Source organism: Nipponia nippon, unplaced genomic scaffold (genome assembly GCF_047370975.1).
Source record: "Nipponia nippon isolate SJK-2023a ecotype South Korea unplaced genomic scaffold, ASM4737097v1 scaffold_62, whole genome shotgun sequence".
In the NCBI taxonomy this organism is placed as follows: domain Eukaryota; kingdom Metazoa; phylum Chordata; class Aves; order Pelecaniformes; family Threskiornithidae; genus Nipponia; species Nipponia nippon.
In genome coordinates, this window is record NW_028262383.1 from 310,753 (window position 1) to 330,749 (window position 19,997).

Consider the following 19,997-nt stretch of genomic DNA (forward strand, 5'->3'; position numbering starts at 1 on the left):
CGGAGCCACATCGCTTCGCTGCTCCCTGTGCAAAAAAAAAAGCAGGGAGATACCAGCTGGGTGCACGCACATGGGGATGCGACTCCCACTGTCCCACATGAAAAAATGGTTTCCAACACACACTGGCAGGCAACATTTTTGCTGGCTGCAGCCCCATCCATCCCGCGCTGCTCAGGGACCAGGTGACACGACTTTGCACTGCCACAGCTTTGGAGGCCGCATGTGCCCGGCTCTTTTCTGGGAAGCATTTCCTGGGGTGGCGTAAAGGTTGGATTTCTGCTTTTAATATCTTCCCTCAAGGCTCGTTTCACCTGCGAGTGAAAGTATCCCAGGCAACCTTTTTTGGGTGGCACGGTGCTCGGCATGGCTGCCCCACTGGGCTCCCCCACAGGCTCTCATGGGCGGCCGGGCACCAGGGCGTGATCCCCGGGAGGAGCCGGGGCAGCCTCGGCCCTGCAACACCCAGCCCAGCTCTTTGGACCGAGCTGTTAATCGGTAACCGGGGTGCGGGGCCGGGAGCTGCGTGGCCGTCGGGGCTGGCAGGTGAGCACGGGGGGCTGGCAGGTGCCAGGGCGACGGGGAGCTGTGGGGCATGGGGAGGGCACGAGGCCATGGGGAGCGTGAGGGTGTTGGGCATGGTGACTTGAGGGTGTGGGGCACGAGGACATGGGGGGTGTGAGGGCGTCAGGTGCAGGGACACAGTGGGGAGGGCAGAGGGGCGTGCAGCCACACTGCACCACGAGGCCATGGGGGTCCACAGGGGACAGGAGGGAGTGGGGGGCACGGGCACAGCCCGAGGACACAGGGTGCGATGGGGTGAGGGGGCACATGGGGGGTGCTCAGCTGCTGCCCCACTGATTGGCTGCCTGACCACGTGGCCCCACCCCCAAACAAAACAAAAGGTAGGTGAGCCATGTGGAGGATGCCACTGGGGAGGGCCATGGAGGTGGCATCAGCCATGGGGTCCTGCAGGGTCCTGAGCCTGGGAGGGATGATGAGAGCTGGGAGCCCTGGGGTGGGCCAGAGCCCTAGGGGTGCTGGAGGGGTCACTGAGCCCAGAGGGATCCTGGGGAGGTATCCCTGAAACAGTAGTGGGCCTGGGGAGGGGGGGTGTCCTCCTGATCCCTGCCAGGGTCCTGGTGAGGGGTCCCTGAGCCCCAGGGGGGCACCAGGGGTGCTGAAGGCCCTGGAGAAGTTCTGGAGTCCTGGGTTCCTATCATGGCCCTGCGTCCTGCTCTGCTGCCGAGGAGCCACAATCCCAGGGACATGCTGGGGGTCAGCACACCTCAGTGGTCCCCCTTGGTGGCTACACTGGCCTGTGGAGCCCACTGCCACCTTCAGCTGCCATGAGGTCCCACGTTCAGGGGGATGTTCTCCAAAACTCCTGACTTCCACTCATTTCATTTGAGGCTGGGTCGTTCCCTTCAGTGGACCCTAATTCTCACACTGTGGGAAGCAGGCGATGACCCTGCTATCTCCACCTTCTCCATGCAAACCTCTATGACTCTTCTCCAAAGCAAGAGCAACTCCTTACTCTCTCTGTCCTCACACAGAAGTGCTCCTATGGTCGATAGCTGCCTTCTCTGGCTTCTCTGCTCTTCTCTCATCTTTCTCCAGGTAGAGGAACTGGGAGGGTGTCCAAATGGGATGCTCCAAGGGTTCCTGCCCTGGCATAACACTGGTTCTTATGGCTTTGCTGGAACAGTTCTCCCAGTATGATCCTCCTTTAGGACCAGGCCCCATGCAAACTACCACTGATTCCTACCCATTGCTCCAGCACTCTACTAGTTATCAACATGAAAGGGCCTTCTTCCTTATCTTAGTTGCACCAAGAGCTCTCAATGAGGGATGCAGCCAGATTTATTTTTTTGCAAAATCCCACTTGCAAAGGGGCTCATGGAGGCCAGTGGCCACTGCCACCAACTTGGAGGAGGAGTACCAGCTCTCCCTGCTGCACCTAATCCTCTCCTGTAATCCCTTTGAAGCACAGAAGAGCAAAGACCTGCCCAGAGTTACAGGAGAACAAGGAAGTCAGCACACCAGCCCCATGGCTTGAGGACCCCATGGGATGGTCCCTTGATGTTCTGATGCAGGAACTGCTCTGAATCCCTACTGCAAAGGGCATTCTCCTCTCGGAGACCCAAAATTGAAAAGTGTGGTTGGACATTTGTCCTTCCCAGAGCTGATCTCTTCCTTCTCTCCCCAGCCAGCGTTGGTCGCTCACCGTGCTGTTTCTCTAAAGCATTGAAGCTGCGGCACTTCTGGAGATGGAAGAAAACCAGATAACCCTGGACAACCTTGAGAAGGGTGCAGATAATCCAGCTTTCACCTCCGTAGTAAGTCCCCCCTTCCCCTCCCGTCGGGGTACAGGAGCTGCTCAGGGTGCTCCAGCTAATGATGTTTTCCAGGGGGAGGAGAGACTCTATGAGGAACATGATGGTCCATGGGGTGAGAACAAAGAGGAGAGGAGAGGAGAAGGGAAAGGGAGATTCTCCTCCTACTGCAGGTAGGATACCCCCTGGAGAAGCGTGTATGTAGGGTATTTCCAGTGTCATAGCAAGCCTGTAATCCTTGGGCCAGCAATTCTGCTGGAGCCAAACCTGATCTGGGAACAGAGTAAGGTCGTATTGCCCACATAGCAGGGACAGTGCCATATGGCTGTGCAGAGTGGCAGAGGCAGGTCTCTGTCCCCATAGCACAGCTACCCAGAGCAAGCCTCCACTCATGTTGCCCAGGGTGTTGGGGTATGTGGTGGGGTGTCTCCTGCCATAACAGGCCAGCTCACTCCTCCGGGGAGCAGGCAGCAGAGCCTAGAGGCCATCGCCCACCTATACCACTGTGCTGCTGCCACAAGCACGCTCTGGGAGGCATGGTCGTGACCTGGGTCTGTTGAGTTGGGTTGGGCTGATCTTCAGGATCCATCTTCTATGTCTCTCACATCTCTGGCATGTGACTCTCCCCAGGAAGGCCCTTCAGCCGGCATCCAAAGCAAAGCACTTCTGCAAGGCTCATGCCAAGGTGTTGAGAAGGGTCGTCCTGGGAGTCCTTGGAGTAGGTGAGGACTTCCTAACACTGAGACCCCATCTCCGCATCCCTTTGGCTGGCTGTGCCCCGAGCCTCCAAGCACTGGGCATGACCACCTGTGTGGAGGTTGTATTTGCTCTCACCAGCCCCATTACCCGCCCCTTCCTCACCCTACCACTCCTGTCCATGAGGGCTACCTGCACCTCACTGTCCTCCTCCCCTTTCTCCACCTACCCAAAGGGTTTGCTGTGCCTCTTCTACTTGTTCCATGTGCCCCCAGACAGCTGAGGTGCTGTCACCAGTGAGCCTGGCTGCTGGGGTGGTGTTCCCTAAGTCTTCCTCATGCACAGATGGGAGCCTCAAGGGTGGCCAGGGAAGGACATTTGGAGGAAATGAACCTCATTTGTTTGCCCTGGGTAGTGTTATGAATCTGTGATCCTACAGCCCTGATGTTTCTTACCCGCAATGTGCCTCTTCCAGCCTACCTGTGCTACTTTATTGCGGCCTGTTGGCTCAACTTCCAGCGAGCCCTTGCCTTGGTTGTCATGACTGCTGTGGTTGTCTTCTTCATCTGCTGGAGCCTCTTCAAGAAGCACTGTGGGGCAAAGGTATTGCTGCTCCTCAGCCCCGTTTGGAAATGCTTCCAAAAGTCGTGGCCATGGCTGAAATGGTGAGTCAGGAAAAGGCAGGGCCAGATCCCTCCCAGTGCCCAGGTCCCACCTCCCATGGCTGCCCTGCCAGCGTGACCAACAGCTGGTGGCGATGGGCACATGCCCTAGTGCCATGCAGGCACCTCATGAATGATGAGGCACAGCCCAGCCTGGGGACCACTTAAAAGCCATGGCAGAAATGTCTTGCTACTCTGCCGCAGTAGCATGATGGCTATTCCCACCCCTCATTTGTGTCCGAGCCCCAGGTTTCTTCAGATGCATGGACTTTATGGTGGCATCTCCCACACAGTTAGCTCGTGCCCTTCATGAGCTGCTCTCCCCATGGGGACATCCTCTCTGTGACAGTCTGGGATTTCCTTTGCAGGCTGCTGTGGGTGGCCCTCCTGGGAGGCCTGATCACATGGCTGGCTTTGGACACCTCCAGAAATCCGGAGCAGCTCATCTCATTAGCTGGCTTCTGCTTTTTGGTGCTGTTCCTGTTTGCCTGCTCCAAGCACCACGGCGCAGTATGTGTTTCAGGAGATGGCTTGGCCATTGGTCCCTCGCAGGAGGTGGCCACCCAGCACTGGGGAACAAGTGCTTCCTTCCCACTGGCATCCCCTGATGGCCCATTGCTGGAGCTCCCTGGAGGAAGCAGAAGCCCCGCAGGGCTCCTGGGCAGAGCTGGGCACAGCCTGGGGAGCCAAGGTCGTCAGGTGGATGGAACCCCAAAGCTACCTCACTGCTCTCCTTCCCACCGCTCAACCCAGGGCTCCCCCAGGGTGCCTTCATCCTGTTTTTCACCATGTCCTTCATAGTGAGTCAGGCCCAGCACCAGACCCATGCCTGAGCTTCAGGTGCCTGTGGGTGGAGGGTGGGCCTGAGCTTTGGGTGCCCTGGGTGACAGAAGTGATTGAACTCCCAGTGGCTTCCAACCCAACCTGCTTCATTATTTTGGGCTATCCCTCCATCTGCCTCATCCAAACGGTTAATGAACAAGAAGTTTTAATCTAGCAAGTCTGTACTACCAGTCAAACCATCAGAAGGTCTCTCTGCTCATCTCCTCCTGGGTAAGCCTGGCAAGTTATGTTCCACCAGCCAGTTCCTGAGTTGCACCAGCTCATTTTCTTCCTCTATCACCAACCTATGTTTGTGGGTTTCTGTGACACTTTCTTTATAAGTATCCCCATGACCCTCACCCAGGACACACTGTAATGGTGTTTGCCATGTGCAGCTGTCGAAGGGGCAAGAAGCCACAGAGGGAAGTCTGTAGGCTTTGCTAACATCTCAGTCCTCGTTCTGCTCTTGGTCCCCAGGTGTCCTGGAGAGCTGTTTTCTGGGGTCTTGGCTTGGAGTTCTTATTTGGACTCTTTGTCCTCCGAACAACCCCTGGCGTCCAAGCTTTCCAGTGGCTGGGTGACCAGATCCAGGTACTGCATCTGCTTGCCCCAGCCTGAGCTTGCGCCCTCCACGTAGCCCCCCCAGGATAAGCAAGAAGAGCAGAGGGTGGCATGGGGTGGAAAAGCTGCAGGGACTGCATGCTCACAAAAATTTTTGTTTGGGACTGGAGAAAAGCCAGCTCTTTCCTGGTTTTCTGCAGCAGCCCAGAACCTTTGGTGCAGTCTCCCTTGCAGGCTGGAGCAGTGTCCTGTGGCTTGGAGACAGCCCACCAGTGTCCCCACCTTAGGTTTCAGAGGGCAATTCTCTGGCGGGGTAGTGAAGTGAGCTGTGAGGCAGGGGATGCAGACCCCTGCTAGGCAGAAGTGAGATGTCAGGGGAAGAGCTAATGGAGATCTCCATCCTACCATGTAACTTCTCCACTTGCAGTTTTTCCTGGGCTACACCACAGCTGGCTCCAGCTTTGTCTTTGGGAACACACTCATTGAAGAAGTCTTTGCCTTTCAGGTCAGCTTGGGGAATGGGGTATGGGGAGGGAGAGGCAGAGCCTGGTTTTCTTCTGGTCTGGCTGCCTTGCTGGGTCCTGGAGAGCACGGAACTAAACGCAGCCAGGTTTGCTGCAGCAGAGCTCAACCAGCTCAAGGATAGGTCTCCCTCAGCTTTGTACCCACCTGTGGACCTCCTCAGTGCCATGGGGGATTTGCACTGGTCTCTGTCCCTTCTGCCAGCCTGGCCCAGTGTTGTGGCACCCCAATAGCGTGGGCTGGCTATAAAATACCACACCACGCCCAGCTCATGGGACAGAGGGGCTTGGTCCTCCAGTGTACTTAGATGTGTTGCTCAGCTCTCCTTTAACCCTGTGCCCTGGTGCCTTGCCTGCAGACTCTACCCATCATTGTGTTCTTCAGTTGTGTGATGTCCATCCTCTACTACCTCGGTGTCATGCAGTGGCTCATTGTCAAGGTAGGGCCTCACACCTGGCTCTGGGATGGTGGTGGAAAGGAGAAGAACCTGGTGGGTTCTCTGACTACTTGATCAGCTGAAGGATGTCCTGGGAAAATGGGCATGGTACTAATTTGGGGTGATTTGTCCTGCTTAAAAGAATAGACACAACCCCCCTCTTTCTCACATGTCCTCCTGAGAAAGCCCAGCCCTGGAGTTGATGTTGCTACCTGATCTGTGGGCGCTTCCCAAGATCACCTCCGTGACGGTGCCCTGCTTCATGGGGTGGGTGGCAGGGTGCCAGGAGCCTTTGTGAACATGGTGGCCTTGTCTTTCTCCAGATCTCCTGGCTGCTTCAGGTCTCAATGGGCACCACTCCCACTGAGACCCTGAGTGTGGCAGGGAACATTTTCGTGGGACAGGTAAGGTCCTGGGCAGGGGATTCAGCTCCTCAGCCCTTGCAGCTGAGCCTGCCCTGGAGAAAGGGGGGATCTTCCCAGGAGACCTGCAGCCCTGCATGGCTCTGTCTCAAGGACAACAGGGCTTTCTTTCTTGCAGACCGAAGCCCCGCTGCTCATCCGCCCATACCTTGCAGACATGACCCGTTCAGAAATCCACGCTGTGATGACTGGTGGCTTTTCCACCATTGCAGGCAGCGTGATGGGTGCCTACATATCCTTTGGGGTGAGTGCACGAGCAGATGTATGCCACATGCTCCCTGCTATGGGGTCGTGACATGCAAGAACTGCCCTGGACTTGCAGGTGGGAGAAGACCCCCAGCAGGTGCCCCATGGGTCCCCTTCCATAAGCAGGATGAGGGCAGGGTGCCTTCATGTCCAGCCTCACCTTCACTGGCCTGGCCAAAAGCCCAGAGCTCTGCCAGGTAGAAGGCAGTGCCATGGGACCCTTACTGCATGTCCTTGCACAGTGAGCAGGGCAAATCTCACTAAATGATGGGATAATTTAGCCTGGAAGGACCCTCTGGGTGTCTCTGATCCACCCTCCTGCCCGAATGAGGTGATGGCAAAACCCAAGGGATGCCCAGGCCCTTGTTTGGGTTGGTGGTGCACATCCCCATGGATGGAAATCTCCCCCCACCTCTCTGGTCCACCCCACAGGTGCCTCAGTCACAGGAAACAATTTTTTCCTTATATCCTACTGGAATTTCCCCCCTGAAACTGTGCCGTTGCTTCTCACCCTTTCACTGCGCACCTCTGAGCAGTGTCTTCCTTCCAACCCCCTTTCAAGTAGCTGGGAACAGCAACTACAACCCTCCCAGCCCTCTTTTCTCCCAGCGGAACAAGCCCCACTCCTCCAGCATCGCCTTGGCGGTCCTGTGGCCCAACCCCCCTGGGGATGCCCTCTCCAGTTCATCAGTGTCTCAGCCCTGGACACAGTATCCAGACGTGGCCTCATCAGTGCTCTGTAATGGGGAATAAACCTTCCCCTCGACCTGCTGGCTGAGCTCCTGCTATTTAAACATTAATTAGTCTTCTTAAATGGGGAGCCAAGGGTGAAAGGTCAGAGGAATGAGATGCTGCCACTCGTCGGGCAGGGAAGGGGTGAGACTGGGAGCTTGGCTCTTCATCAGCAGGTAGAAGTTTGCAATGTTGCACAACCTACTGCTCTGATACTGATAAAAAGGAACAAGGAAGGGAAAAGAATCATCATGATTAGGTCAAACAGCAGGAGAGAGTAACATCTCTGAGGCCGCAATTGCTGCAGCTCCAGCAATGCCTCTGTCCAGGCGAGCTGCCCTATGTGCTGTGGCCAGCTGAGGTGGGAAAAAGAGAGACATTTTTCCCACCCTGAGCAAACGAAGAGCCCTGAACTGCTCCGAGCATCACTGGCTGATGCTAGCCACGTCCTGTGCCGTGGGGTGGCACATGATGAGGCACAGCCTTGCACAGAGGTGCTTAAGCCCATGGTCTGTGCATTGCAGATAGATGCGGCATCACTGATCGCAGCCTCCGTGATGGCTGCGCCCTGCGCCCTTGCCATGTCCAAACTAGTCTACCCTGAAGTGGAAGAGTCCAAGTTCAAGGGCAAGGCAAGCATCTGCCTCTCCAGTGGGTGAGTGTGAGGAGAGGGATGGTGGAGTGGGGCTACATGCATCCTGCCAGTGTGGGGAAGCCGTGGGGGCAATTTGGGGGCACAAGTGGACATCGCGGGTGGCCCCAGGTTGGGAGAGCCTGTGCTGTGCAGACATCCATGGAGTGAGAGCTGATCTTGCACAGGGGACGCCTGGCCACATGACCCCATTGAGGTCTTTTTCCACACAGGGAAGAGCGGAACATCCTGGAAGCTGCAAGCAATGGGGCTGCCGCCTCTGTGGGGCTTGTGGCCAACATTGCAGCCAACCTCATTGCCTTCTTGGCAGTGCTGGAGTTCATCAATGCTGCCCTGCGCTGGTTTGGGGAGATGGTAGACATCGAGGGGCTCTCCTTCCAGGTATCCCCAAGGGCAGCCCCATGGTCTGGGCTGCCAGATCCTGCATCCCCCACCCATCCCCACCTTTGCCCACCACCTCAGTAGGCTGCCAAGACCCTTGCTGGGTGTTTGGCAAATGCTGGCAGCGGATTCCCAAGCCAGGGGCTATGCAGATGGTCAGCTCTGAGTTGCTCCCTTCTGGAATGCTTTTCCCAGGTGATCTGCTCCTACGTCCTCATGCCCGTGGCCTTTCTCATGGGGGCAGACTGGGCAGACTCACCACTGGTGGCTGAGCTCTTGGGGGTCAAGATCTTCCTGAACGAGTTTGTGGCGTACCAGCAGCTGGCCACATACAAGAAGAACCGTCTGTCGGGCCTGGAGGAGTGGGATGGAAGCCGGAAGCAGTGGATATCTGTGAGGGGCACCTGCCGCCCTGCCAGGCACAGGGCAGGGATGGAGCCAGCCAAAACTGGGCGTGGGACCTGGCCAGGCAGATGGGTGGTGGGGAGACAGGGAGGTGATGGTGTTGGGGGTGGGAGGGCACCTATGGCCAACTAGACTTGGATGTTCACTAACTGCTGGGTATAGGGTCTTCCTGAAGGAGTCAGTGAAGCCCTTTCCCATTTATCCTGCACCTTGGTGGGGCAGATCATGGTGCTACAGGGCCCCCTGTCCCCCTAGCCCAGCCTCTCCCAGGGGCAGGCTGCCTACCATCTGCATCCTTGCTCCAAAAAATAGCTGAAGGAAAAAGGATTGGGGTGGGGGACTTATCTCCATCATGTCTGGCTGGGCTGGGAGCTACAACATGGTGCTCTGGGGCTGCTCCTGGGAGGAGGTGACCGTCCCCTGCTGCTGTGCCCTCCAGGAGCGAGCCGAGACCATCACCACCTTTGCACTCTGTGGGTTTGCCAACCTCAGCTCCATCGGGATCATGCTGGGAGGCCTGGGTGAGTGTCACCCGCGTCCTGGGTGCCTGTGCACAATACAGGGGGATCCTGGCCAAGGAAGCAAGGGCTCAGCTGGGGCAGGAGGAATTTGCTGCCCTCAAGCCTCCATGTTTGTTCTCTGCCAGCACATAGATAAGAAACAGGATTTGCATGATGTGATAAGGATGATTTTGCGCTGCACTCATGGGCTCTTGCACGTGCATGTCCCACAAGCCCAGGTGCCACCCCGCCATGGGGCAAAGAGCAGATACTCCAGTGCTGAGAGCACCAAGGGCTCTCTGGTTGATCATCCATGGGTGCAGGGTTGGCACAGTGCTCTGGCAGCACCCACCACTGCCAGGATGGGCAGACAGCGTGCTGGGCGCTGGCTGGGATCACCATGTCCCCCAGACACCAGGGGTTGGAGTGGGCAGGGCACTATGTGGCAGAGCTAGCTGGGGACCTGGGACACATCCCTATCTGTCCCCAGCCCAGGGTAGAGCTGGAGCAAGGATCTGACTCACCCCAGTCTCTGCTTTGTCCCCACAGCCTCCATGGTACCCCAGCGCAAGGGCGACTTAGCCTCCATCGTGCTGCGAGCCCTGCTGACTGGCATCTGCGTCTCTATGCTCAATGCCTGCCTGGCAGGTAGGTCCTTGCCCACAGCCCGCGGAGCCAGAAAGAACCAGGGAGGGACAGGCAAAGGGCTGAAGACCCCTATAAATGCAGGTGCAGGGATGGGGATGGCTGGCCTGTCCTCGCCATGGCTCTGCCAGGGCCTCCAAACCCTCTGCTCTCCTCTCATGGCTTTGCCAGGGGCTGCCCAAGCCCAATAGCTCTGTTGGGGCCCCTCATCCTCATCTGGGCTGGGGACATTTCAAGGGCAGCTTTTGGGGCACTGCAAGGAGTTCCCTGGGGTCACTGCTGCAACCATCTTGGGGCTGAAGTGGGACAGTGCATGGGACCTTGCAAGCAAGCATAGTCAGGGCATTGGATTTGCGAGCAGGGTTGGGGTACAGGATTTGCAAGCATGCTCGGGGTATGGGATTTGCATGCACGGTCCCTCAAGAGCCCCAACCAGGAGACCTTGTCCCCCAGGTCTCCTTCATGTGCCAACGGAGTTGGGTGACTGTGTGACCTTCCTCAGCACCGCCAACTTCAGCTCTACCAGCTACACCATGTACACATGCTGCAAGCAGCTCTTTGCCAGGTGGGTGTGAAGGGCTCAAGAGCCCTATGGTCCTGCCTGGGGACCCAGGTGGTGAGGCAGCAGCTCGTCCTGACCATGCTTCTTTCCTTCCAGCTCGGTGCTTGAGAACGGGACGCTCTCCTTCACAGGAGCCTGGGCTGGCCTGGCAGAGAGCATGCCATGCCTGATGCAGTGCTGTGGGCACTACAATCACACATCCTGCATGGGGACAACCTAGAAATGTGCAGGCAGCTGTCTGGTCTGGGGGCAAGGGCCTGGGAGCACCAGGGTCTGCAAGGCCTGGCCCCAAAGGTAGAAAAAAATCCCAGGAGAGACCTGTGCATTTGGTCTTTTCTGCTTCACTGATGAGACAGACAGCCGTGTGCACCTTGCAACCAGCATCCTAAGGTGCTGGCCCCACAGACACAAGGGAACTGCTCCCAAATAAATAATGGAAATCCTCGTGTGCTTGCTCTCAGCCCCGCTCTGGCCCCTGACTGTGGCTGTCCCACATGGCACGACGTGCTTTGCTCAGGCTGCACCCCGCAACCCCAGCTACCGTAGCCAGCATTCACGGCAGACCTTGTAAGCCAAGCCTCCACCAGGTGCCAGCTTTAGGGTCCAGCCCCGGCCACCTTCTTCTCCCCTGCGGGGTACAGATGGTGGTAAAGCCATTACTTGAAGATGATTCCTTCCCCTGAACACAAAGCCACCCCGTCCTGCTGTGCTTGGGTGCATCTTTCCGCAGGGACCACAGTGCCAGCGAACAGGCCAGTCCTTCTTGCTTTATTGCACTCAAGAGCACCCATTTGCGAACATGGCCATGTTATGTACATTGTTATTTTACAATGACCCAACAATAAAGCACCAGGACCGCAGAGCATGCCACATTCCCAGCCCGTTCCCTTCCCTCCCCCTCCAGGCTGCACTGAGCCACCATTTTGGACACCACCATGCGGGGTGGCATTGCTGGCACCGGGCATCCTCCTCCAAAGCCCTAGGGAAGGCGATGCTCTGCGGCAAGACCAAGCAGGTAGTACTGGGGCTCTCTGCAAGCCTTGCTGCCCACTGCCATGCTCTGCCAGCTGCTGCATGCCTGAGCAAGCTGATGGGCACAAGGGAGGCTCAATGCAACGCAAGGTGCTTTACTTTCCAAGCATGAGCATCACTGCCTGTCCATCACTGCCTCCCACTTCAGGGCAGCGGGATCTGGAGCGTGTGCTGCTAGCTGCCACTGGGGTACAGCATGTGCCAAGCAGGGGTGATGCTAAGCAACCATGACCACGTCATGCTATGGGGCTGGGCATGGCATACAAGGTCTCTGTATGGCAGGTGGGCAAGGAGGGGTGAGTCCTGTGGGCTGGACACCCACACGTGCCAAAGCAGCGCCTGGCATGGAGGGGAGGTCTCCCCTTCGCCCCACTCCCAAGTGCCCCATGTGAGGTAGAGCATCCTTACCATGGCGCTGGCCGGTGCCCATAGCAGCACTGCTTCCCTCAGCATCTGCCCAGTAAGGGGCAGGGAGGCTCACCCTGGGGAGCAGGGGAGGCCAGGAGGGCAGGAGTGCAAAATCCCATCCCTGTGCAGCTGCCAGTACTGATGCCAGCGCCCCGCCATGGGACTGGCCCCACATAATAGCAGCAGGAGCCCTGCAGCTCACCACTAAACCCCTCTGCAGCAAAACCTTTTAAATCACGGTGTGCCAGGGCAAATGAGACCACCTGGGCGCTGTTGGGGTTCACATCCTTGACACAGAGTGCTGGTGGGGCTTGGTGCGGTCACTTTATGGAGGACACAAAGAGGGACATGAGGTGCTGGGAGCCAGGAGGGCAGCCCAGACTCCCAGTTTACTCGGGGAAGCCAGGCAGAGGGCATGGCGCCTGCAAAGCCTGAGGGAGCAGGTCTGACGGCCCTTGCCTTAAGGAAGGCAAACAGAGAGAGTCGAGAGAGGAAAGCGAGCCCAAGCGTGGAGGGGCACGTGGCCCCACAGGCTCCAGCACCGGCAGCAGCTCTTGTAGAGAGATATTGGCGAGGAGGGCTGTGCTGCCCATGGCTCACAGCCCCCCAGCGACCCTGGCCGAGCCACTCACACTAGCACACACCACACAACTCAAGCGCCACAGGCTAGGGTGGGAGCCAAAGGGAGGAGAGCGGCGGCAGCAGCCGCTGCCACGGTCTCTCCTTTCCAGCCTGGTCATATGCTGCCTCCAGGCTGCTCAGGCTGGGGTCTGGAGCTGGGGGTCCCAGCCACGGCGGCTCCTGCTACTGTGGGCGGCCAGACCTGCTGCTCTCTCCTGACCAGAGTTTGGAGGCTGCTGGGGCCTCCCCTGTTTCTGCAGCTCTCCGGGAGCTCTTGGGGCTCACAGCAGCCTTGCGGGTACCCTGGGGACTTGTGAGCCCCTTCTTCTGGAGCTGGGGGCTGGACTGGGCAGATTTCCTCCCCATGGAGGGGCTCTTGGAGCCCTTGGGCTTGGCTGCCTCCAGCGTCTTCAGGCCCAGGATGCTGCAGTAACGGTTACACTGGTGAGCGGCTGTGAATTGCTCCAGCAGGGAAGGGAAGCAGCTTTCCTTCAGTCCCTGGTACCTGCAAACACATCTATTCTCAGCCCCTGCTTTGCACCAGAAGACATCCTGACGGAGCAGGGAGCCGAGGATGGAGCCCGGCTGCACTCACTACCACAGCCCTTTGCCACATGAGCAGCGGAGCTGGGGACAGCTGGGGCCACCCTGCCCCAGCAGCTCGGGGTCACTCACCCTTTCCGGTTGGTAGCAATCCGCACATTGGTCATCTTCCAGCCCACTCCTGCAATGAAAGGGAGGACAACCAGTCTCTGCCCACAGAAAGACAGGCACCGGCACCAAGAGCAGGTCATCGCCCAGGGAGCTGGGCTCCGTGGCATGTGGGGAAAGAGGCAGGAGGGCAAGGCTGTGGCTTTTTCTCCTCTTTTCACAGGCCCGAGGGTGGTGAGGAGCCATGGGAATCAGATGGGAGATCCCTTTACCTTCCATGTCAGTCACGAGGATGTTTCCATTTGTCCACTGGTAGACCCAATGCTGGAAGGTGCAGCATTTGAGCACGATCTCTGAGGTGCCTCGTGTCACCAAGCTGCCATCTCTCTCCGTGACACAGTACTGCTCACAGGGCCCACCCAGGTCCTCCTCCATTGTGGCGTAAGGGATGTTGTTGGCCGGTCGGTAAATCAGGTACAGAGGAATTATCCTGCATGGGAGCACACAGATGGGGTCAGCATCAGCTGGTGAGCTCTCCCACCACAGCAAGTGGAGATTCACACTGCGGTACGCAACCCTGACTTTTGCCTTCCCCCACAATATCCCTTCCATTTGAGGTTGGGAGAAAACCACGCTGCCCTTTGGGATGTCCCCAGCATGCATGGGGAACCCTGTCACCATACCCTGGGATGCTCTGCCGGGGTGTCAAGCCAGCAGAGCTGCAGCACCTTACTTACTCGGGCACTGCTCCAAAATCAGGGACAGCTCGTGCCTCAGCAGCAAAGATCTTGCAGTACTCGCGGCTGGAGTTCTGGATTTTACATTCCTGGAGATGAAAACAGAAGAGTCAAGGACCTGTCCTGTCTTGCACCAACGCCTCCCTGCGACCCCCCGCCTGGCCAGGCATCCCCTGGGACCACTGCCAGTTGTTTCCCTGTCCTAGTGGTCAAAGGACAAGTGACAGGAAAGCTCCGAGCAGCTCCATGTTGCTCAGAGAGAAGAGCTGAAGCCAAGAATAACAAGGACATTGCCAGCCCACTGGAACATGGCTCAATCCCTCCAGAGCATTCAAAAAGTGGAAGGAAATAAAGAAAGTAGGCACAGACAGACAGGGAAGGTGTGGGAGGAGACCCACAAGGATGCCCACCTGGATGGTGATATCGTAGTTCTTCTCAATGAGGCTGTTCTCATTCTTGGTCCCAAAGACAATGAAATTGTGCACTTTGATGATGCAGGTGTGGCCGGACTCAAAGACGGGCTCCAGGCCGTAGATGGCTCTGGCACGGCAGGCTTTGCGCAGGAAACCAGCACCCACTTCCACATCCTCACTCACCACGCGCCCAAAGAGTTTATCCCCCCAGTACCCTGCATCAGCCAAACCTTTTGCGAACACCATGGGCGTCATCTCGATCTCCTCTCCAACTGGCAGAGGGAAGAGCTGGTGAGAGGGGACAACACAGGCACGTCCTGCCCCCACCACACAGCTGCCTGCCCCCCGCGCAGCAAGGGGCAGCAGTTGCAGCTCATCAGCACGTGGCCCTTACCTTCAATCTCTTCCCGTAAGATAAATCCTGACAGCACTAGAGGAGACAGAAAGCAAAGAGTTGTCAAGGTCCTGCCAGGATCCCACCCTGCCCCATGCACTTCCACACCAAGGGATGACAAGGAGGATGGTGTGAATCGCTCATAAATTAGCACATGGAGGCAGGTGGACATCACAGAGGTGGTGTTATGGGGCATGCAAGGCTCCCCCTCCACAGCCTGGCATCAAACCCTCTCCGCATTTCACCACGCCACCCCACAGCACACCCAGGCAGATAGGAAAGCTGCCAGGCTGCTGAGGGCTCCTCACCTTCTGGGCTGAGCAGAAAATCAGTGGAGTCAGTGCCGTACTCGTTGCTGATCACACACCGGTAGACTCCGCAGTCCTTCTGAGATGCCTGTACAACAGCCAAGGCTGCCTGGCCCTCGTCGCCAGCGCTGGAAGAAACCGGAGCATGGCCTCAGCCCTGTGTGATGCGTGGGGGCACATGGGAGACCCATCACAGGCACTGCGGGTGGGCACCGTGCTGCCCTTGGAGGGCTGGAAGAGGGCTACAAAGGAAGCCAGCCCACAGGCATCCCTGCTGGTCCCCTGGCACCTCATGGCATTAGGAGTCCTGCCCTGCAGTTTGTACTCACAGAGATGCTCATCTTCCAGGCAAGCCCTGCAATATCTGGCCAGGATTGGGCTACAGACTGGTAAAGGTACTTGCCTCTGAATGTGGCTGGGTCAGGGCTGTGCCTGGGCTAACAGACCCACATCTGGCTGGGACGGCTGGAAGCCAAACAGCCACAGAGGTGTCCAGCTTCATCTTCAGCTGTTCATGAGTGAGGGCAGACACCACTCCCCATCCTGCAGCCTGCCTCTCTCTGAAGGACCGGCAAAGCACAAGCTCTGTATGAGCTGGCAACACCAAGCTTTGGGCTGGCAGTTCCTCTAGCCAAGGTGGCAACACACCGGGCAGATGGGTCTCCACAAGAACCAAAAGCCTGTTTCTGGCCCGCATGGCCAATGTGAACCAGCAAGGGAATCACAGGCTGCAGAGGGAAGAGGTGGGACCCTCATCCTGAGATGTGCTGGCTCAGCAGGCTCTGCTCTGGTCAGCTAGAAGGCAATGGCCATTCCTGGTCCATCTGCCCCAGCTCAAACATCTGCCGTAGGAGATTGTTTCTGCCCCAGAAGCACCTCTTTCTGTCTGCTCATTATAAAGGGAGCTCAAGGGACACTCAAAGGCACCAGGCAAGTCCTATCCCATGTGGATGATGTTCCCACACAAGCTCCCTTGGGCTTGAGAACAAGTTGCTCCCCATAATGCACCCAAAGGAGCATCCAGGATACAACAAGCCACCCAGTTATCCAAACATGCCCTCCCTGTGCAAGGGCAGTGCCAAGGGATAGAGAGGGCACAGCCAGAGTTGCTTTTTCCCTGTTGGTGCTTGCCAGTGGTAGTTGCATGAAAGTGCCTGCTCGGGTGTAGCGTGCAGACCCTCCCAGCACTTGGGGTCCCGGTTTTGCAGCTCACACCCAGCTCGCAAAGTCTGAGATGGGTGCAGCACCTTCCCTGCCCTCCCCGAGGTTCAGGTTCAGCCCCTGCTCTCCCCAGGGCTCTGCTACTCAAAGCATTGGCCCTTAAGCCAGGCTCCAGATGGAGCATCAATAGGACAAATTTGGCAGCAATTCCCCATCTAGGCTCCCCATCACCTCCCTTTCCAGACACTGAGAAGATAAAGTTCACAACATACCGTGCCATGCAATGAGCTTCCCATTCAGCCTTAACAGAAGGGGCACCTTCAACCCAGTAAACGCAAGGAGCTGGATTTAACACACAAACCCAGGGCTATGCACAAGGACTACAAGAAAGCAGAGCTGGCAGATTACCTCCTTTGGGCTTCTGCTACAGGGATCTCGTCCTTGTACCACAGCAGCTTAGAATCACTCAAAATATTGAAGAACTGGCACCAAAGTTTCAGGTTTCCTGATGCATCGGAAAATTGTTCTGCCCTGATCTTACGAATCACCTGTGGAGCTAAGGACAGGGTACAAAGAGACTGATGGTGAGACACAGTGCTGGCTGCAGCTCCGGGGAGAGGCCAGCCTACCCCAGTGCTGCTGCTTAGGACTTTGGTGTTGGGTATCACACATATGTCAGCACAGCCTAGTATAACATCACCTTCCCAGGGAAGGTCTCAGAGCTCCGCTTGGATACATACAGTGGGATACAAGTGGCACAAATTTCTTCAACAGCACAGCGCTGCAATATCTACTGGGGCTTGGACAGAGGCAATGCAGAAAAACACTATGCAATGTTGGAGGAAACGTTTTTCTACTGAAGTAGGGATTTATCGAGGTTACCCTTACTCTTCCAAGAGTGCTGATTTCTGTGAGCGTATCACCTGGTTCCTGCAAGCACTTCAACACCAGGATTATGTCTTTTCTAATTTGATGCCACAAAGGATCAAATTAACATTGACCATGGAGGCGGAAAAGGAGCATGCACCCCGCTGATGCCCACTGGACCCTCGACCAGCATGAAGCATGGTAAGGACCAGGACATGCAGACTGAGAACAAGAGGATTATATGATTCCTTTGGCCAGGGAAGTTGAGGCTGTGGAGACAGCCAGTCTCAGCGCTGCTGCCTCTTGCATTCCTCTGCCCTCCCTGCGCTAGGGAAGAAGTCTTGGGGCAGACTTTTGGCTTTCACATGGCCAAAGGGTGGTGCTGAAAACCCTGCAAATGCACAAAACTCACGTGGCCTCAGCTGACTATCACCGGCTCAGCTGGCCAGGCTCCTTTGGTAAGGACCAAGGAAACATGCTTCATGGGGATTACCTCTTCCCTTACCTTTAAATGGGTTATTTGCTTTCTTGGACTCTGCTGGCAGTGCTTCTGGCTTTGCATCTTCAGGGACCTCGTGGTCACCACTGCTGTCACCTGTTGTTTCCTCATACAGCTTAGGAACCTCCAGTGTGGCCATCTTCCTTGTGAGGGTTGGAGAGTGCTGCTCTGCGGGAGGGGACGGAACCAGGGCAGGCGATTGCAACAGGGCTGCATTCTTCCTGGATTGCCGTGGTGAAACGGTAGGACTTCTCACATGCCCTGGGCTCTCTGGGGTTGCCTCCTCTTCCTCCCCCACCTGTTTGGTTTTTGGCAGGTATATTTTGCGCCGGGCCCCGGAAGCAAGCTCCTCTGGTGTGGCACAAGGTAGCACTGCCTGGTCACCAGGGCTGTCTTTTTTAGGGCTCACTGGAGGCAAATCAGAAATATTATTAGGAGGCTGCTCTGCTCCTGCTGTCAGCATGCTGCCCACCACGATGGAGGGCACAGAGAGCTGGGGTTGCTCCTCCGCCTCAGGAGCGACCCGGGTACGTCTCTTTGGTGGCACAGGCCTGCAAGCCAGCATCTCCTTGCTGGTAATGAATTCCTCGTTAATCATGCCTGTGATCCGCCTGGATGTCCTGGGGGTCAGCGGCAAGCTCTCTGCTGTCTGGAAGAGCTGATTGTTTTGTACCTTTTCCAAAACTCTCCTTGAGGTGCGGGGGCTCAGGCCTGCAATGCCTATCTCTGGGAGCATGACTTCCTCTGCATCAGGCTGCTCCTTCTCTCTGGGATCAGTGTCTTCTTTTGTGGCATCCTTACTGCTATCTGACATTTTTAAAAGCAGCAGCAGATAGTTCTTCAAGGAGGAAACAAGTTTTTTGTGCTGCATCTTCTCCTCCAAAGACATCTCCTGAGGTCTCTCAGGGCTAGGCAGGACCAGTGGTACTCGTGGCTGAACCTCAGCACCTCCTTCAAAAGTGCCTGAAGGTGCTGCTGGTTCCTGGAGCGGAGCTGTGGCTATTTGCTCTCCTCCTTCCTTCCCCTGAGGTCCCACAGGCACTGGTTTGGCACTTTCCTCCCCTAACACACTGGCTGAAAACTTCTCTTGCAGGGCAGATCCATCTGTCTTTTTGATTTGTGTTTCTCTGCTTGCAGGAGGCAGCAGCTGGGCTCCAGACAGTACCTCTCCTGCTGTGGCTTCCAGCCCTGGGACACTGTGAGCTGCAAGCGGTGCCTCCTGAGCCACTGACATCTCCACTGCAGGAGCAGGAAGTGGCTCTTCCTTGGCAAGTCGAACTGAAGCAGGAGCTGGCGTTTCGGTCTCCTGATGTCCCAAAGGTGTCCCTTCCACCTCCCTGTGCGCAGCCCCAGGAGATGGCTCTGCTTCACCACTCCCTCCTGCCTCTGCACCAGGATGGCTCCCGGACAGCTCTGCTCCTGCCTCTTTGCTTTTCCCATCCTTGACTGCTGTCTGATGGGTGATTTGCTCAAGAGGAGCGTTTTCTCCAGGCTCTGGAGGACTCAATTTCTTTAGCAATGGCTCTTCCTCACCTTGGCTTTTGTCCTCTTGATTTAACAGTCCTTGTTGGGCCTCTCTGCCCTCAAGAGCACAGGAACATCCTTCTGCTTGCTTCCTAGAGGGAGGGTGCTCCTTGCTGGACTGCACATGGGCTGGAGAAGGTGGTGATGGCTTTGGTGGCTCCTGAGGCCTCAGCCGAGGATTTGTCCTTTTCCCAGCCCCCCTGGCCTCCTGGCAGACAGGCATCTCTTTCCTGAGCTCCTCTAACTTATTGGCTTGCTGACCAGTCTCTACAGTTGGAGTGGACACTGGATATTTTAGGTCACTAGCAGACTGTCCCACTGTTGCTGCAACCTAGTCAAAAAAAGAAAATAGAAAAATAGCATCATTTTACTGCCTGGGTCTGCTCAGCGGTGCTTGTGGTCCATCTGTACCATACGGCACTGCCCAACTTCTGCTTGAATCCTAAGTATTAACCTGATATCACTGATACTCACTCATTGAGGACCTCCTGGCTTCGCCATCGTCCCACGGTAGTGGGTCCCACAGCCCCCTGTCATGCTGCGCAAAACGTTTTTTCCTTTAATTGGCTCCAACTCTTCTGCCTTTCAATGCCTTGGTTGTGCACAAAGAGGCAGGATATCTGCCTCTCTAAAACATTCAGTGGCTTTTAATTCAATGTCCTCTGAAACGGCACCTTCCCAAGGAGCAAAACTTTCCCATTTTCACCAGCCATTGCCGAGACTTTGTATAATTTCCTTGCTCTTTTTTAAGACTCAGTGCTCCCCCTATACTATATCTGCAATCTCCACCTTGAGATGGGGCGAT

The 19,997-nt window shown here is 56.6% G+C and overlaps 2 protein-coding genes across 6 annotated transcripts in view; one reads left to right on the forward strand and one right to left on the reverse strand.

The window, feature by feature from the left end:
• Positions 1-523: 523 nt before the first annotated feature.
• LOC104011720 (sodium/nucleoside cotransporter 1) lies at positions 524-11,211 on the forward strand. Of its 3 annotated transcripts, XM_009464014.2 has the most exons (18): positions 524-543; positions 2,207-2,336; positions 2,409-2,506; positions 2,964-3,055; positions 3,505-3,694; positions 4,060-4,201; positions 4,991-5,104; positions 5,502-5,579; positions 5,955-6,035; positions 6,356-6,436; positions 6,573-6,698; positions 7,957-8,087; positions 8,297-8,465; positions 8,661-8,858; positions 9,310-9,391; positions 9,920-10,018; positions 10,469-10,580; positions 10,674-11,211. In XM_009464014.2, exons 2-18 carry the CDS (start codon positions 2,268-2,270, stop codon positions 10,795-10,797), a joined length of 1,986 nt encoding a protein of 661 aa, XP_009462289.1. In that variant the 5' UTR covers positions 524-543; positions 2,207-2,267; the 3' UTR covers positions 10,798-11,211. The 3 variants fall into 3 exon arrangements, with proteins under 3 accessions (XP_009462289.1, XP_087594351.1, XP_087594352.1); XM_087738225.1 differs by lacking the exons at positions 9,920-10,018; positions 10,469-10,580; positions 10,674-11,211 and having other exon boundaries at positions 9,310-9,884; XM_087738226.1 differs by lacking the exons at positions 4,991-5,104; positions 9,920-10,018; positions 10,469-10,580; positions 10,674-11,211 and having other exon boundaries at positions 9,310-9,884.
• A 1,375-nt stretch (positions 11,212-12,586) lies between these two features.
• ALPK3 (alpha kinase 3) overlaps positions 12,587-19,997 on the reverse strand; it is a 33,914-nt gene continuing 26,503 nt past the window's right edge. For all 3 annotated transcript variants that reach the window (XM_087738223.1, XM_087738222.1, XM_087738224.1), the window contains 9 exons: positions 17,675-19,523; positions 16,711-16,858; positions 15,142-15,269; positions 14,834-14,869; positions 14,437-14,711; positions 14,027-14,115; positions 13,562-13,779; positions 13,314-13,362; positions 12,587-13,143 (listed from right to left, as the gene is read on the reverse strand). In XM_087738223.1, the coding sequence (XP_087594349.1) occupies positions 12,822-13,143; positions 13,314-13,362; positions 13,562-13,779; positions 14,027-14,115; positions 14,437-14,711; positions 14,834-14,869; positions 15,142-15,269; positions 16,711-16,858; positions 17,675-19,523 (3,114 nt within the window). In that variant the 3' untranslated portion in view covers positions 12,587-12,821. The remainder of the gene's footprint in view (positions 13,144-13,313; positions 13,363-13,561; positions 13,780-14,026; positions 14,116-14,436; positions 14,712-14,833; positions 14,870-15,141; positions 15,270-16,710; positions 16,859-17,674; positions 19,524-19,997) is intronic.

Excerpts from the sequence above, each read along its gene's own strand:
- LOC104011720 (XM_087738225.1), top strand. The coding sequence starts at position 2,268 with ATGGAAGAAAACCAGATAACCCTGGACAACCTTGAGAAGGGTGCAGAT. Across the intron at positions 5,105-5,501 it reads GGCTGGGTGACCAGATCCAG|TTTTTCCTGGGCTACACCAC; the intron begins GTACTGCATCTG and ends CTCCACTTGCAG. Across the intron at positions 8,466-8,660 it reads TCGAGGGGCTCTCCTTCCAG|GTGATCTGCTCCTACGTCCT; the intron begins GTATCCCCAAGG and ends TGCTTTTCCCAG.